At 39.9% G+C, this 17,881-nt stretch overlaps 1 protein-coding gene across 2 annotated transcripts in view; it reads left to right on the top strand.

Moving 5' to 3' along the window:
* Positions 1 to 17,161, top strand: part of LOC306773963 (voltage-dependent L-type calcium channel subunit beta-4-like) — a gene marked incomplete at both ends in the record, with an annotated part of 20,705 nt that extends 3,544 nt beyond the window's left edge. Inside the window, 13 exons of one of the 2 annotated variants that reach the window (XM_079263915.1) lie at positions 4,375 to 4,419; positions 6,422 to 6,592; positions 6,749 to 6,871; positions 7,039 to 7,166; positions 11,547 to 11,623; positions 12,090 to 12,109; positions 13,510 to 13,590; positions 14,734 to 14,792; positions 15,054 to 15,163; positions 15,305 to 15,456; positions 16,339 to 16,434; positions 16,575 to 16,760; positions 16,901 to 17,161. In XM_079263915.1, coding sequence (XP_079120041.1) covers positions 4,375 to 4,419; positions 6,422 to 6,592; positions 6,749 to 6,871; positions 7,039 to 7,166; positions 11,547 to 11,623; positions 12,090 to 12,109; positions 13,510 to 13,590; positions 14,734 to 14,792; positions 15,054 to 15,163; positions 15,305 to 15,456; positions 16,339 to 16,434; positions 16,575 to 16,760; positions 16,901 to 17,161 — 1,509 coding nt within the window. Of the gene's footprint in view, positions 1 to 4,374; positions 4,420 to 6,421; positions 6,593 to 6,748; positions 6,872 to 7,038; positions 7,167 to 11,546; positions 11,624 to 12,089; positions 12,110 to 13,509; positions 13,591 to 14,733; positions 14,793 to 15,053; positions 15,164 to 15,304; positions 15,457 to 16,338; positions 16,435 to 16,574; positions 16,761 to 16,900 lie in introns of those variants that run through there. The other variant, XM_079263914.1, reaches the window with a different exon arrangement.
* Between the last annotated feature and the right edge of the window lie 720 nt (positions 17,162 to 17,881).

Genomic DNA, 17,881 nt, shown 5'->3' with positions numbered 1-17,881 from the left:
CGTTGAGGTGGTTAAAAAGCTCCTTGGTGGCAAGGCCCCGGCAGTGGATGAGATCCGCCCGGAGTTTCTTAAAGCTCTGGACGCTGTGGGGCTGTCCTGGCTGACACGCCTCTGCAGCATCGCGTGAACATCGGGAACAATGCCTCTGGACTGGCAGACTGGGGTGGTGGTCTCCCTTTTAAAGAATGTGGACCTGAGGGTGTGTTCCAATTACAGGGGAATCACACTCCTCAGCCTCCCTGGTAAGGTCTATTCAGGGGTACTGGAGAGGAGGGTCCACCGGATAGTCGGATCTCGGATTGAGGAGGAGCAGTGTGGTTTTCGTCCTGGTCGCGGAACAGTGGACCAGCTCTATACCCTCTTTGGGGTCCTGGAGGGGGCATGGCAGTTTGCCCAACCAGTCTACATGTGCTTTGTGGATCTAGAGAATTCGACTGTGTTCCCCGGGGATTCCTGTGGGGGTGTACTCCGAGAGTATGGGGTACCCGACCCCCTTTTACAAGCTGTCCGGTCCCTGTGCGACAAGTGTCAGAGCTTGGTCCGCATTGCCGGCAGTAATTTGGATTCGTTTCCGGTGAGGGTTGAACTCTCCCAAGGCTGCCCTTTATCACCGTTCATAACTTATATGGACAGAATTTCTCGGTGCAGTCGAAGCGTTGAGGGGATCCGACTTGGTGGCCTCAGGATTGGGTCTCTAGTTTTTGCAGATGACGTGGTCCTGTTTGGCTTCATCTGGTCGTGATCTCCAGTTGTCACTTGAGCGATTCGCGGCCGAGTGTGAAGCGGCTGGGATGAGAATCAGCACCTCCAAATCTGAGACCATGGTCCTCGATAGGATGGATTGCCCTCTCCGGGTCGGGAGTGAGGTTCTGCCTCAAGTGGAGGAGTTTAAATATCTCGGGGTCTTGTTCACAAGTGAGGGAAGGATGGAGCGTGTGATCGACACACGGATCAGTGCAGCGTCTGCAGTGATGCGGACTCTGCGCTGGTCTGTTGTGGTGAAGAAGAAGCTGAGCCAGAAGGTGAAGCTCTCGATTTACCAGTTGATCTACGTTCCTACCCTCACCTATGGTCGTGACCGAAAGAACGAGATCTTGTATACAGGCAGCTGAAATGAATTTCCTCCGCAGGGTGGCCGGGCTCTCCCTAAGAGATAGGATGAGGAGCTAGGTCATCCGTAAAGGGCTCAGAGTAGAGCCGTTGCTCCTCAGCATCGAGAGGAACCAGTTGAGGTGGTTATGGCATCTGGTCAGGATGCCTCCTGGACACCTCCCTGGTGAGGTGTTCTGGGAGGAGACTCCGGGGGAGATCCAGGACATGCTGGAGGGATTATATCTCTTGGCTGGCCTGTGAACGCCTCGGGATCCCCCCCGCAGAGTTGGCAAATGTGGCTGGGGAGAGGGAAGTCTGGGTTTTCTTGCTTAGGCTGCTTCCCCCACGACCCGACCCCGGATAAGAGGTAGAAGATAGATGGATGGCATGTCGTGAAATTTCCACCTTCTTTCTCAAAACTCTAAACACAAATCCACAACTTCCAACTGTAATAACAAAATCCCAAACTTTGTAATCAAAATCAAACCATCGCCTTTAATAGCAAACAATATGTTTAGATCAACACACACAGACCCAAAATTAATTGTGGGTAATATGCTCAATATCAAGCAGCAACCTCCAGCACTTAAAAGTGAAACCTATGCAGAAGTGCCAAAAGTTGCAGTTCCCCCCTCAACCACTAGGGGCTTTAAAACAGAGTAAATCTCCATAGACTCCCATGTTAAAAAGGCCAACTTCACAGCAGAAATAAACATGTTTACAGTCTGGTACAAAAATCGGTTTCCGGTTTAATATGTCAGGTTTACCTTCATGAACTCCTCTGTTTAGAAGTAACTAAATATAAAAAATTCAGCATAATTAGGGGCGTGTCCTTTTGATTGACAGTTGACCTGATATCCCACTGCATGAAAGCAGAGTGTAGCACAACTGCGATTAGCCAGTTAACAGTATGATTTAGCTTTAGCTCACCCATCTCTACATGCTCCTGTTAGCTCCAGGTTAGCTTTTACCTACAGGCAGGTTGGAGTTTAATAGATGTCAATCATCCACAACACTTTTACAGCCCCACTCTCAGCTCTACCTCTTTGCCCTTTTTTGTATTTTCTGGGAGTGACGGCGCATGTGACGCTGCCAAGATTGCAACAGTAGGAACTGCCCAATGAGCTTCAATTCAGCTCTTCAGATACCTTCAAGTGATGTCACTGAGACTCTGTCCATCTTTTATACACAGTCCATGGCTTAGATGTGGACTTAGCTGAAGTGTGGACTGAGGGTGCAAAGGGGGCAGTGCCAACATCCACCACACACTTGAACCCTTTACCATGAAAATGTGTTCCAGGAGCACAAGGGTGATAGTGTTAGTATTGGGACAGGGCCGGTGCGTCAAGGTTACTTGCACAATATGTCATTTCTTTGACATATGAAAATGCTACAATGGTCTAAACAACACTGGTTCAAATGAACGTGGTTAAATGCATGACAAATTGATAGGTAAGCAGATATTAGAGCCTATCAGCTCTCTGGTGATCGGAACAAGAGTCATTTAACACAAGTAGCCATTGTTAGCTGTTTGCTAATATAGTCCAGCTGAAAAGTCAAGCATGTTTGCAGCTGCAGTCTGATGAGTGGGGATAGATTGAGACAGTTTAATAGTCACAGTTCAATTCAAGGACTAAATTAGAGTTACAGCAATGTTATTATAAGTTTGTGGCTCTCAGACTTTTTGAGCCCACCCCTGACAGCGCGATTGAGTGATGAATTGTGTGAATACTGGTTCATCCAGTAGGAAAAATTGGTTTTTGATGGATTATGTTGCTGGAACCCCAAATCAGTTTTTTTGCAGAGATAATGCCAAATTAGTATTTTTGTAATAGCACCAATTATAATGTTGTTTCTGGACACCTAATGATAAAAATAGTAAATGTAATGCTTGAAAAACATCTGAATCTTCATAAATAATGAAAAAAAAAAAAGGTTCATCACTGCGACAAAGCACCTGCATGACCAAAATCAGCTTCTGTCGCCGAGATAGTGCCCTATTCAAATAGCTAAAATTGCATACGTAATGTATTCCATTCAAAATTAACCTGTTAATTTCAGATTTATTTGTTTGTATTAAAGTAACTTATAATGACAGTTGTAATAAAAATCCCAAATTAATTTCATAAAGGTGTGCTCTTATTTATTAATTGATTTTTGAGCATCAGCACCCTCAGTTTAGAAAATGTTCTTTTAAGTAATAAAGAAACAATCAAGGTATCAGCAACCAGTACCAGATATTACACTTGGCCATTTTTTATATGTCTGGTATGTATTGATACTTGGGTACCAATTCGTTTTCAGCATATTAGCATTTCCAAAACCCCTAAACACTTTAACATGAAAAGATTATGAGGCTTTCTCACCGTAGGTGTTCTGCATATATGCATGAAAAATCCACATTTTAGGGTTTGTTTTCTTATCCTTGTGTCTTCCCTTCAGAAATTTTCAAAAACATTACTGAACCTTAATATCAAATATTAAAAAGTGTCCAAATATGAATCAAACCCTGTTTTGTGATCTTCGCAAACCTTTATGTTCTTTTAGTTTTATCGTTAATAGGAAATGAAATACTCTATTAATCATATTCACACATTCAATATGCCACTCGTATTAGTAGATCTAAATGTAATTTATTTTTCCCCTCCATGGGGAATAAATAAGCAGATTGAGGTTGAAAGGTAATGGAGATATGGAGGATGCTGCTCCCCTCTTTTACACCTTCATCTCCCCCTCCCCTCCTCTGATTTCTTCTACTTCACTGCACTGGGGGAGAGAAAAAAAAGCCCAGAGCGTTCATCCAGGCTGAGTGGACAGCCAGGCAGCCAATCAGCTGTCTGTACACTGGCTCTGTCATCAGGCTTGGATATTGAGGAAGGATCCGCTGCTCTTCTTCTGCTGCTGCCCCTGCTGCTCTCGCTGTGTCTGTGTGGGGTTTGTGCGTGTGGAAGCTGAATAAAAATGAAATGCCAGGATTGGGCTACCTCCAGGGAGAGCATCTCCATCCTATAATGTGAGGCAGCCAGCAGCACTCCGGGATCCGGGAGAAGCTGCATCCATCCAGCAACGCGCCTCCGGAGGACCAGGCGTGATCCAGCGGGACAGAGATAAATATTTTTTTAATTTTATTTTCTGCTGTGGAGAGAAAGGGTTGTCGTCATCCCCCCATCTGTCCTTTTTTTTTTTTTTTTTTTCCTCTGGTGCCCCCTCCTTTTTCCTCCGCCTCCACTCTTTTTACCCCCCTCATTCTTCTAGAGGCGCTCGTTGGAATATCAAACCTCCATGTATGACAATTTGTACCTGCATGGATTTGAAGACTCGGAGGCGGTGAGTGTGTGTGTGTGTGTGTGTGTGTGTGTGAGAACCTGCTTTTGTCCTCTTGCTATGTATTTATTGATAGAAGTAGCTCACGGCACACGCACACCAGACACACACACACACACACACATACGTAAGAGGCCTTTGATGGGTAAGCCAGTGGTACAGCGTAGCGTGATCCAGGGCTATGCTTGACTGGAAGGGGGTTGGGTGGGTTTGTAAAGCTGGGGAGGGGGGTGCACATTAGGCGGATGGCTTCCGATGTGTGACATTCACATGATTCTGAGTCATTTTTACCTCTGTTTGCATGTGTGATGTAAATGTGGCTGCGATCTGCCTGTAAGGCTGAAAGAACGGACGTCAGGAGCCCACCAGAGCCAGGAGGAGCCATTTAGTGTTGGTTGCACTCTGCACTTCAAAGAGATGAACCACGCTTTGATTCACGAAGGAAATTTAAAGATGAATAATAACCAACATCTCCCTGAAAGGTGTTGCTGAAACGACAAAGCGTGTGTCACATTTTCTTTTTTAGCACTTATCACTTTCTTGAAAATATCCAGCTGAGTATTTCTCATCCGGCCCTGCGACTGCGTGGTGTGCAGACTCTGACGAGGCTCGGAGAAACATGCAACGTGATGTCATGAAGTGGATTCTGATGCTGATGAGTCACATGCTGAAGCTACTCCATTGGATAATACTTCATGCTACAGATGCTACAATGTACCCTCAAATCGTCCAAACAGATTTATTTATGACTTCTAAATGTTGGGAATATGGTATTGTGGGAATATACATTTACACACATGATGCCTCTATTAAAGATGCAAAAAAAAGGCTGTATATTTATGACTGTCTGGAAAGTTGTTGAACCCATAAAAGACTGTTTATATAAGACAGCAAAAATGGAGGTAGAAGAAACCTCTCACTTATCTTTTTAGACCCTCCCATCTGGTTTCTTAAAAAAAGAAATTAAAAGAAGTCTCAAAGCTCAAGCTGAGATCTCCTCCAGAGCCACTTATTGATCACATTATAGTTTAATCCCACTTGTGACCAGTAAAGATAAGTCAAATCTGCAAGTCTTAATGATTTCAACACAAGTGGAAAATCTTGAACAGCCAGCAGAAACGTGTTCTTGGAAATCCTGCATATGCCCAGCAAGTCTGTGAGATGGGATGCACAGTCCAGATGAGCAGTGTGCTGAAGTCAGGCTTTGCTGCTGCTTGCTTGCTGTAAAAGACACGGAAAAGTGCTTAGCTGTGATGACTAACTTGATTGATCATCTCGTAACTAATGGCCCTTCTTAATTGAATCATCATTAGTGGCTGATTGTTTAGATTAAAACAGCAGAGGGAAGCACTTGATGCAGGCGTGTCCCAGCAAAAAAAAAAAAAGAAGTTGTGTTAAAGAGTTTCAGGAAAAGCAGCTCCAGACCAGTTTACCAGTATTCATATGGGATGATTACTTTAAATAAGTCAAAGAAGTCTGAAACTAAAGAAATAAACAAGCAGAAATCTGCCTTCTTTTTCCAGGAGCTGCCGCTGTCGTCTTCACTGTCCACAATATGTAATGAATAAGTGGATGGTCAGGCGAAATGCTGACAGCAGAGGGCTGAAAAGTCCTTTTTGTCTGGGATACTCCTGGCAGTCGGCTCTTTTCTCCATCACTTATTCACCTGTTCTGCATTCAGAGTGCCAAGCGACCGCTCCGGACTTGGCTCTCTGCAAATTGATGTAAACCCCAAAACTTGAGTAAATGATCCCATAAGGGATTTATAACCTTGTTATGTTACAGTATGCCCTTGTTTTCTGTTTTTAAATGGCTCATGTAAAACCATGTGACCGTGTAAAGCTCGGGGCCTTTGTCAGAAAGACAGCTTAGGTTATTCAGCTGCTTCTGTCCTCAGTTTTAGCAGCAACACTGACGGGTTTGTAGTTTAGACGTCGTTCACTTCGATGTTCACGTCTCCAACCTGGACTGTTTCAGTAACCCATGGTGATATTTTCGTTCTCAGGGCTCAGCTGATTCTTATACTAGCAGACCATCAGATTCAGATGTATCTCTGGAGGAGGAGCGGGAGGTGCAGGCCCAGGTCCAGAGCCAGAGCCCAAGCCAGAGCCAGGGACCGGGACAGAGCCGTCAGGAGAGGGAGCAACAGGCTGCCGTTCAACTGGAAAGAGCCAAGGTAACGAACCAACCACAGAGACATTAAAATGCTCAAATACTGCATGGTATGTTAATACTACACATTATGTTTAGAAGTTTTTGTCAAAAAGAACATAAAAACAGATGGTATTATATTGGTATTAGATAGAAGATACACTGAGTTTTTGCCCTCCAGACGAAACCGGTGGCCTTTGCTGTAAGGACCAATGTCAGCTATTGTGGTGCACTGGATGAGGACGTTCCAGTTCCAGCTACGGCCATCTCCTTTGATGCCAAGGACTTTCTCCACATAAAGGAGGTACATGTGTACTTTAACATGAAATATGATCAAATTATCCTACGTACACTGCATTTATTTCAGTATTTTTAGTGTTGGGAACAGGATTTTAAGTGTTAATACAAAACAGTCTCAGTATTTTGGTTGTTTTTTTTTCTTTTTTTTTTTTTTTTTATGTGCATGTTAAGAAATTCAACAATGACTGGTGGATCGGTCGCCTGGTGAAAGAGGGATGTGAGATCGGGTTCATCCCCAGTCCTCTGAAGCTTGAGAACATCCGGCTCCAACAGGAGCAAAAGAGAGGACGAGTCCAAGGGTAAGGAGCAAAAATGCTTTTTTTAAATTTTTTTATTTTTTTAGATAGTTTATTTACAAACTATATTTTAAAAGGTCACACAGCAATGTTTACTGGAAAAAAAGCACTCTGATTTCCATCCTTTCCTCAGATTTAGTTTGGCAGCTTTTTTGGAAAACAAAAAAACAGAATCAACAAAGCCAGAGAAACTTTGCTCAAACTGTGGGCGGTGTGTGAATTCTGTTATCCAGAAAATAATCATATTTACCAAACTCATGGTTTAATGAGGCATTTATTAGACACTTTATAGTTGCCATCCTTTATTGTGATCAAGGTTTTAAAAATGTTATTTGATTAGTTAATTTATTATGTTAAATATAAATAGTTCAATGAAAAGGACTCTTTTAATTTTGAGATGAATGATTAAACAGTCTTGTCGATTAAATTATTGACTTAAAAAAAAAAAAAAAAAATTTCACTTAAAATTTCCAAACAAAATGGAGATTTAAACTTTTTGGCTTTTATAGTTTGATTAAACAAAAAAAACATTTAGGATTTTTGGTATTCCATCAAATGAAACAAAAAATGGGAAAATGTTCTTGAATTCAAATGAAAAAATATCTATTTATTTCTTTAGGTGTGTGTATGTGTGTTTGGTCTTATTTAGTCGAAAGCAGGTTTTGTTAAATAACAATAATTTGAACCAAAGTTTAATTGATTGATGGTTTTATTAAGTAAAAGAGGGAGGTAGGAAAGCTTTTAAAACTTCCATCTGTCCTGAGCAGAACAATTAGAAAAAAATAAATCCAATAATTCCTCCTTAAATTGGTTATAATTCCTTTTACTATCATGTGTATTTCCATCATTTCTTTTGAAGCTTGCTTTGACCCAGGTGTTCCAGTGACTAATACCTATTTACTTTCTTCCTTTACTCACACTGACTGCAGCCAACGCTTTCAGTAGCTGTAATTAGCACACCTATCGGCCTGACTAGTTTTCTTTTGTGAATAATGGCTCTTGAATGTTCTGTCGTCTGGAGTTTATACTATTAATGTTCTCGCACCTCCTCAAGCCTTGCTGTGGAGGTTAATACTAATGTTACCAGACTGCTTCAGTGCCTCTGTGGCTTTTAGTCACCAAGCTTCACAGACAAGAAGAGACACGCTAAGACATGCAAACCTCATTAACCAGGAGACAAATTTCTTGTAATTTCTTTAAGTAGTCTTCAGGAATTGCTCTCCAGGCTTCTTTAAGGACATTTCAAGGCTTTTCTTCGGATGTTGTCTTCCAAAATGACCCCACACTGCTAGCCCTGTCGCAATAAGCAATAGGTCAATTGATCACATGATAAGAAAAAATGCGTTTGCAGGACGTAATAATTTTCATTTGTCTTTCTTTTCTCATGCCACATTTCTTTTAAGACAATATTAACTAAACATGACCATACAGAAAGCTTCCATCTGCACGTAAAACACAATCATCAACTGCAGTTTTTTCCAGCTGGGAAAAAGAGACCTTAACAAACAGGCTAGCTCCATCTTCCTGACAGTCCACGATCACTGCAGTGTTTAACCAACAGATAAATACAAACGGGACAATGCGACATGGTGTGCACTCAGACTGCATGGTTGGTAAAGCCATGCTGCCCTTTAATATCGCTAAAAGGCAACATTTTGAAAAATGCTGCAAACATTTCATAGCAAATATGAATTGCTTGGATGAACATTCATGTTACAAACGGCAGTTCCACAACTTTACATGAAAAATGACATTTTACGATTCCACCTCTGGTAAAGTCCAAACATGTCCCCTTATATGAGCTTCACCATAGACTAACTGTGTTACATGGTGTTTAGTAGGGCTGTGACAATATGCTTTTGTCCTGATTCGATTTGATTCCGATTTTTTGGATGCCGATTTGATTTAAATTGCGATTCTCACAATTCTTTGATATTTCTGATTTTTGTAGATTAAAAACATGTACAAAATGTACGAAACTTTTTTGCTCGTTATTTTTCTTGATTTCAATTCGGAAAAAGCCACCCAGTAGCCAGACCATCATACTGCTGCTATAATGCCCAAGAAGACAAGTAAAAAGACCAATAAAAACAATAAAAATGGCAAAAATTTTATCATGGAATATCTTTATTTATTTATTTAAAAAAAAAATTTTATTTAAAAAAAAAAAAAAAAAATCTATTTTAAAATTGTGAAGCAAAAAAATCCCAATACTCAATTTTTCAATTTGATTTTCCCACCCTTAGTGTTTAGAGACCATATGGTCCAGACAACCACACCAAACCCCAGGAGAAATCCTGATCTGTTTCAGCAGACTGGGGTCTGGATGAGTCTAGTCCGCACATCGAGTTAAATGTTCTGTAGAAATTAAAGTACTTTGAACTTCAAAGGGGTGTACTTGCATTATTATGGCATTATTGTTATTTTAGTTTAAAATGGTCTCAAAATGACAACAATAATCACTTGGCGCAATATTATCATCTATCGCAATAATTTCTAAGACAATTAATCACATGGCAAAAGTTGTTACCGTGACAGGCCTACACACTGCTTCAGTAATGTTGAGGTCTGCTCTCTGGGGAGAATGCATCACTGTCAGTCCTGTTGCTACTGATTCTCAGTCCAGTTCTTGTGTCATTTGGCATAGCTCAGCCTTTTCTCCTCGTCCCCCTTCCTTGAGAACAACTTATGACAGCCGTCATTCTACGGAGGCCATTTCTAATGAGGCTTCAGCAAGCAAGCCTGCCCTGCGTCAGTGTTTTTATTTTATTTTTTCTTTCTTTTGTGTTTTCTGAGCCAGTAGCTGTCTAATGCTGGTAATCTGTTGTAGTTTCTTATACTGCACACTTCCCCTTTTGCCCTCCAATTTCAGGTTTCCACATTATGCTGAAATGTGTCACGTTTTCTGATAACACCAAGGGGAATTTGTCTTGATAGTCCAACAAATATTCATATATGTCAAGCTGTTGTTTTACTTGTGTTTCATAAATGCAGCTAAATATATTTTAAAAAGTCTGTAAACATATATTTTCTTTTAGAAATGAGTTATTATTAAGTTTTCTGTAGGTCAGTGTTAAGTGGCTTAACAAAAAAATGTTTCTTTTGAAAATGCAGATACAAAGACTGGACTGACAATTAGCAAAAAAAAAAAAAAAAAAAAAAGCTGACAATGTCCAAAGAGAAACTTTTAAAGACCTTCAGAAAATCTGGTAAACAATACCTCAGGGCCATTTTATATTATTAAAAAAGTGTGACTGCTTAAATATATAAAATTCAAGAAATGAGGGATGGGTTTATACGTTTATATAATATTGTTATTTATGTTGTCAAAGTAATTTACTGACATTCTGTCACCAACATCAGTACTATTTGGTTTTTTTTCTCGTCCTTAAGTCACAGTTCTTGTCCTTTTTCTTGTCCTTAAGTTCACGGTTGATTTCTTCAGTTTTGAGTTAACTTGGACTAAACAACAATCTTCCTCCATTGAACAAACTTTAAATAATCACAATGAAACAATCTAATTTTCTGTGTTTTTTACATCTAGATTTGTTTTGTCAGAACTGATTACACTCAGATACCTTTTAAAATTTCATCCTGATTAAAAGCACAGGTATTATCTACATATATACAACAACCTTTATCCTTATAATGTTGAATCCTTTGTATCTTCAGCATGAGAGATGCTACCTTGGCTGTATTTCACCTCAGGTGTATAAATAGTTAAAACCTATAACTAATTTCTCAAAGACATAGCATCTGTCATCATGTCATATTAAAAAATATGTAGATATAAATGAGATGCGGTGTTAAATATTGTTCAAATATCATTTTAAAGTGTCTATCAAATATTAGCTCCATATATTTTGGTTCTAATCAGTTTCTGGTCTGACTCATCACCAGCAGTTTATTCCCGCCAGGTTCCTGCTAAATACATCTATTTAGATATAAGTTTTAAGTATATATGAGTGGTGTTGTTAAATGATAGTTACGTATATGATATGATGAGAAAGATATACAGTTGCTTCTGCCTCCAGCAGACTGAGATCATTATCTACCTGCTGATGACTCATTGGATCATATCTCTAATCAACTTTAGCAGTGTTGATTAAGCTCCAGGTTTTTTGTTAATACTTTTTAAAAATCTGTATTCTGGAGTAGTCTTCGTAAATGTTCTTAGATGGTGTTCTTGGACTTAAAAAAATTGCTGCTTTGTTATCGTGAAACCATTACTAGCTTAAAAAAAACAATAGAACTTTTAAATATTGTCAGCTTTGATCTGCACTTACTGCTCATTTTAGGGTTCAAGAATTTCTTTTTTCTGCATTAATGCCACTTTGTTTTCTGTCTGTTTTTCTTCTGTATATCCCCTCTTGTCTTTTCCAGTAAGTCTGGAGGCAACTCCTCTTCCAGTGTAGAGGATGAGGTATCTGCCTCTATCCGACCACTCATATCCTCAGCAGGTGAGGACTTTGGACAGGGGGAGAGGGCTGTTAGCGGCCTGCCTGCACAGCTTAGAGCCACACTTCCTGAACCGCAACAGCATAGATAATATAAGACTCTTAAAGCTTTCCCATGTCTCCGCATAAAGCATAAGTTCACTGCATAGAGTTGCTGGTACATTATCGCATGATCCTCCTCTTCCTCCAGTTGAGGACTGCAGGCGCTCTGAAACTGGGGCTAACTACAGTGTGAAGCCAACGTGAAGGCTATGACCCCCCCCCCCTCACTGAACTGCACTCATGTGACTTTGTGAATATGACTTTAGGACAATAGGATTCCTTTTTTTATATCCTTGTTAGGTTTCATTTGTTATGAATCATGATGAAAAGTAAAATAAATGAGGCATGTTTCTGAAATATTGTAGCAACGTCTCTCATAGCTGCAGCTACTGACGGCTCCTTCACTGTCTTCTCTCCCCTCCTACAGGAAAGCAGAAACAGAAAGTGGTAAGTTGGTGACAGTATAACCCACTCATCTACCATCCATTCGACTTGTTGGTACCATCACAAAATAACAGGAACTAGTAGGAATGACAGGAAGTTACAGCCTCATGATGCAATATACTTCAGCCTGGCTGTGTACTAACACACTAACACATTAAAATCCTGACATAACAAAGTACATGATGACATGGATTATCTTGGTTAAATTATTTGGAAAGGTAGATTTTAGTTAAGAGTTAGATGTATTTTTTTTACAGGTAATAAGCTAATGTTACAGTGGAGCTATAAAAAAAAAAAGACAATGGAGCTGTCTCTAATTATTAAACTTACAGGTGGAAGTTTGTTAACAAACAATTTATATTTAAAATCTGAAATAAAAAAGTAAAAAAATGTCTAATCTTAATGTGCATGTTTAGAAGTCTTACAAATATCAACATATTTAGCCTCTTATTAACTGATGGTTATTTTATATCTTTATAAATGAATGGTAAACTTAAACCAAATCTGATATTTAGTGTCATAACTTAAAGTACTTAGTACTTTGCTGACTCATCATTATGTTGAGTAAACTGCTTCTGAGACGGCTATCTCCATGGCAACTAGAAAAAAATTCCATTCATAAAGCACAAGTTAAATAAAGCAACATTTTCCATATAGATTATATGTAATTACACTTACAGTAAATACTAGAAACGTACAATCAGATTTGCTCCACATTTCCAAACTTATTAATAATAAAAAAAACAAAAAAAACAAAAAAAAAAAACACTATGATTTTCTACTCTGTAATGCTTATATTTAATAGTTAATCACTCAGTTAAACTCGCATTTCTTTTTGCTGCTGCTATGGCAACCTTTCTAATGTGTTAGTATCATCTTTTCCCATAAGTTTTTGGCATTTTTTATGTTAACTATGTGCATATTTACAAAAAAAGGAAAACGAGAGTATTATTTTATTATTAATATATTTCTAGGATTATTTTTACATTTCTACATTTCTACATTTCTACATTACTACATTATACCTAATTTTCCGCTTCAGTCTTGTTACTGTGTTCTGTTGCAGCTTTTTATTAGACTGTTCTACAATTTGTACAGTAATAAACCATTTCCATCTATATGTGTAGCAAATGATAACTCTTGATTGTTGGTCAGAATATAATAACCATGTAATAGCCTATTAATTATTCATTAAGAAATAAAAATGTTATATACAGGATGTTATTTTAACAAATCAACTTATCATTTGCTACATGCCTTAACATGGCAAAATGCTTCTCATTTAATACATTATTGAGTCAGTATGACACGACTGCAGCTTTGTTGTTTGTTCTGTGAAGCTATTTTGAGTCTGTGTCCATATTTGTGATGAGTCTGCTGCTGCTGCTGCTTTGTGTTAACAGACTGAGCACATCCCTCCATACGATGTGGTTCCCTCCATGAGGCCCGTGGTGCTGGTGGGACCCTCGCTCAAGGGTTATGAGGTGAGCTTGGTGCTCATATGAGGATGGTCTACGTCTGTCTCCAGTTGGAGAAAAAGACAGAAATAGCTCTGTGGTGGCTTTTAAAATCAAACATGAAATATTACATGAATGCAAAAAAAAAAGACAAGACTCCGGAAAGCAGATCAACCTTGGTGTCCTTATGTCCCCAAATACAGCTTGCTGTTTGTATGGTTCATTGTGAGTTTCATTGCTCACAGAACATCCCAGTTGTAGGCAGACTGAGAGGTCAGATGAAAACATGTAAAGTAACTAGCAGTTTGTTTGTTTGTCCTGTGATGATCATCCTTCTTATAACACCCTTGCTGCCTCCTTTATGATGTTCCGTACACAAAGACTGCACAGAATATAATAAACAAAAGCTTTGACAGCTTTTGTTTCTCAAAAAGAACTAAAACAACAATCTTTACAATAAATATAAATGAAAACAACTTAAGGCTGCTGAACCTGAATGAGGTGTCAAAGCTTTAAATGTTTTGCTACTATTAGTAAAAAATTAATTTAATAAAAGTTATCAATACATGACCTTAAAGTATGTGCAAAAAGCTGCAAAATGCATCCATATTTTCACATTACACAATATCCAAGTTTTAAAATGATGCATCAGCCATCTGTTTATCCCAGCATGCACTGGGAGGTAGGACAGGAAAACTCTTTGGACTGGTCACGTTAATCGTCCGTTGCACACCTACGGTATAATGCTTACATATTCCACATACTTATAGGTTAACCTGCGTTTCAGAGGGAGGCAGAGGGTAGAAACTGTAACTACAGCTTAAAGTATAAAGTTAATTTTTATTAGTTATAAGAAAGACAAATAAGTGTGTAAGAAAATGTAAACAGATGTAGTTACTATGGGATTACTATGAGACTCATACCTCCTTTCTAATCTTAAGGGTGTTACTTGCAGGTTTTGTCTGTAAAATGTTTAAAAAAAAAAAAAAAAAAAACTACCAGGATTTTCAAGCCCATTGTTCTCATTGCTTCAATATTTTGTGTAGGATTTTAATCCTTTTATTGTTTTGACAGAAGACCGTGGGAAAATACTTTCCTTTGTGACTGGTGACAAAAAATGTTTTTCACAACAACTTTTCCTTCTGCATACATGTTGTCCTTTTCACGTAGGTAACAGACATGATGCAGAAAGCACTATTTGACTTCCTCAAGCACAGATTTGATGGCAGGTAAGAAAAGGAGACGAGTTGAGTGTTTAAATGAATCTCCTGACTAGTTTTTAGCATGAGCAAAACAGACATAGATTATGTAAAGAAATTATTTTGGATCCATATCAGAATCAAAAGCTGCTCATCATTTCCCATCTCCAGTTAAAACCTTGATGTAAATATTTAACCAACAAGCAAACTGAACAAAGCAGATAGTCTTGATGGAGGTGATAGAACTTCTCGAAGCAAACATTTCAGCAACATGTCTCTTCTTTTTTTCAGGATAACTATAACACGAGTCACAGCAGATATATCATTGGCCAAGAGGTCCGTCCTCAACAACCCCAGTAAGCGGGCCATTATAGAAAGATCCAACACTCGCTCCAGTTTAGGTAAGAAAATCCCACAATTGCCACAAAAAGGAGGATGTTTCTTATATGTGAGCTGAAGCTGATTTAACCATCATCAGGAATTATGATATGATGATGCTTAAGAGCGTTGCTCTTTGTTGCAATTGTATCTTGTCACCACAGCTGAGGTACAAAGTGAGATTGAAAGGATCTTTGAGCTGGCTCGCTCGCTACAGCTGGTGGTACTGGACGCCGACACCATCAACCATCCAGCCCAGCTCCTGAAGACCTCGCTAGCCCCTATCATTGTCCACGTTAAAGTCTCCTCGCCAAAGGTATCGCGTGCTTGGAGAGCATTTCTCTGCAGCAGGATGAGTTTAAATCTGTTATATGGGTTTCATTGACAAAGCCTGGATAAAGCATCATGTAATATGATTTCCACAGCTATTTTCCAAAAGAAACGGCAACAGCACCTAAGTATTTTAAAGGTAACAGGTTGATATTTTGCCCTTGTTACTCCAGTAGCACATCACAGCCTCAAAGCTAGCATGAAGTGCTGGACTTGCAAGGATTTCTGGTTTAGCATCTTGAGTCAATGCAGGCTTCAAATCTGCACCATTAGCCTGCACTTGATCACATTTGCATGACAAAGCGGTCTGTTGCACAGAGGGTAGATTAATCTGACGTGTTTGCACAGTATTTCAGGTTTTTCTTCTTCAATAGAAGCAGTTCACTCCTTCACAAAATGGTTACATGCTAGCCAGGTGGCACACATTTTTACACCACACTGTCCCAATAGCATGCCAACTGTACAAGTAAAACAAAAAGCAGTCATGAATCGATTTTTTTTTTTTTCCAGATTATAGAGATTGTTAAAATTTCCAAATACCATAAAAAATGTTCCGACAGGATGGACACTATTACTGGTTGGATCAGCGAGACCAGACTGCAACAAAATAATACTTGATTGTTTGTTTTGATGTAAAAGTGTCTCTTTTCTCCCAAAAAAACACCATGATATTATGACGGACATGATTCATTCTGACAGATTTTTGACACAGTTCACACAGATTCCTGCAGAGTAACTTATATCATGTGTCTCATACTACTATAAACCACAGTTTCTGCACTTTTGCACACGTGTTGTGTTGATATGAGCCCAGTGCTCCTATAGGTTTGTGTTGAAAGGTTGTGTATTGTCTCATCCTGTCATCCAGGTCCTGCAGAGGTTAGTTAAGTCGAGAGGAAAGTCCCAGAGCAAACACCTGAATGTCCAACTTGTGGCAGCGGATAAATTAGCCCAGTGTCCACCAGTAAGTGGAGTACAGACTTTTTAACTGCTAATTATTCTTTTTTTTTTATGTCCAGAAATGTTTGCACTCAGAAATGAAAGCGGAAAATGTTTTTGTCAAAAACAGACTTAAATTTTCCCCTTGTTTGTCGCTGCAAACAGGAAATGTTTGACATCATCTTGGACGAGAACCAACTGGAAGATGCATGTGAACACCTCGCTGAATACCTCGAGGCCTATTGGAAAGCAACCCATACCTCGATGGCGACGCCTCTAAACCCTCTGCTGGGACGTAATCTGGGCCCCACCACGCTCACCCCGTACCCCACCAGCATCTCTGGTCTGCAGGTATGTGTCCACTGACCCCAGGCTGCTTTATAGGAAAGGATAGGTAGATTCACATGATATTGTCTTAATGGGATTAATTTGCAGTCCTCTCGTGCTGCTGCTCCTTCCTCACGTCCTCCATGTCCTCCTGTCATTAGCAGAGCCAAAGAATGCGACAGAGCAACCACACAGGAGACCATTCAACCCCTAACGAGCGACGCAACCTGATGACATCAGATGAAAATTACCACAACGATCGGGCACATAAGGGACACAACCGCATGTCTTCAGGCTCGCAGCACAGCCGGGAGCAGCAGGACCCCTACCAGGACTACCAGGACCCCTATCAGGATGCATACAAGCCACACCGTAATCGTACTTCACCGGGCAGCTACAGCCACGACTCCCGGCACCGGCTCTGAGCCCGTTCACCATCAGGAGCCCTAATGACCCAGATTCCACTGAAAATAAACGCTGCAACCGAGCCAAGATGGTCCCAAATTGTATCTTCTTTTCTTTTAGTCTACCTGACTATTTTTCTCTTTGAAGTCAAACAGAATAATCTTCAGGTATTTCTTGTTTTTTAGGTAAGATGTCAGGGCAACTCCTGTCAGTCAGCAGCATGAGGAATCAAGAGGTTCAGGATGCCAACATTAACTAATACTGTAAAATTAGTTCCTTTAAAGTTTCTGGGACCTTCTGGGATTGTACTAACACAACACTCAGCAGATGTGCAGCACAAATTGTGCTTGTTGCTTCTGTCAACAGAAAAATGTTTCAGTGGGTGATGATGTACGAGCTTCTGCGTGCCTGGAGTGCCGCGCCAGGTCAGAAGGAAGTACGCTGTACACAGACTGCTGAAGGCTGCTGCCTCGTCTCCGGGCCGTGTATAAATCCTCTCACCATTTAGCTTATTGCATGCTGATAGATGATCATGCTCCGCATCCACTTAAGTGATATTTTGTACTTAGCATTCTGGAGTGTCTGTGGTGAGGTGTAGACGAAGAGGTCCAATTTTTCTAAATGGCCCAGTTGTGGATCAGCGGTTGGTGGTTGGGTTTATGGGTCGGTTTTCAGATAGCTTTGAAAACTGGTGCTTCACATTGCCAAACTATTTTGAAAGTCACTTTGAGCAAGGCCAG

The sequence above is a fragment of the Telmatherina bonti genome, assembly GCF_933228915.1.
Source record: "Telmatherina bonti genome assembly, chromosome: 24".
NCBI classification, from domain to species: Eukaryota; Metazoa; Chordata; class Actinopteri; order Atheriniformes; family Telmatherinidae; genus Telmatherina; species Telmatherina bonti.
The sequence above is the reverse complement of the archived record's forward strand: the minus strand, read 5'-3'. Positions and strand labels throughout refer to the sequence as shown.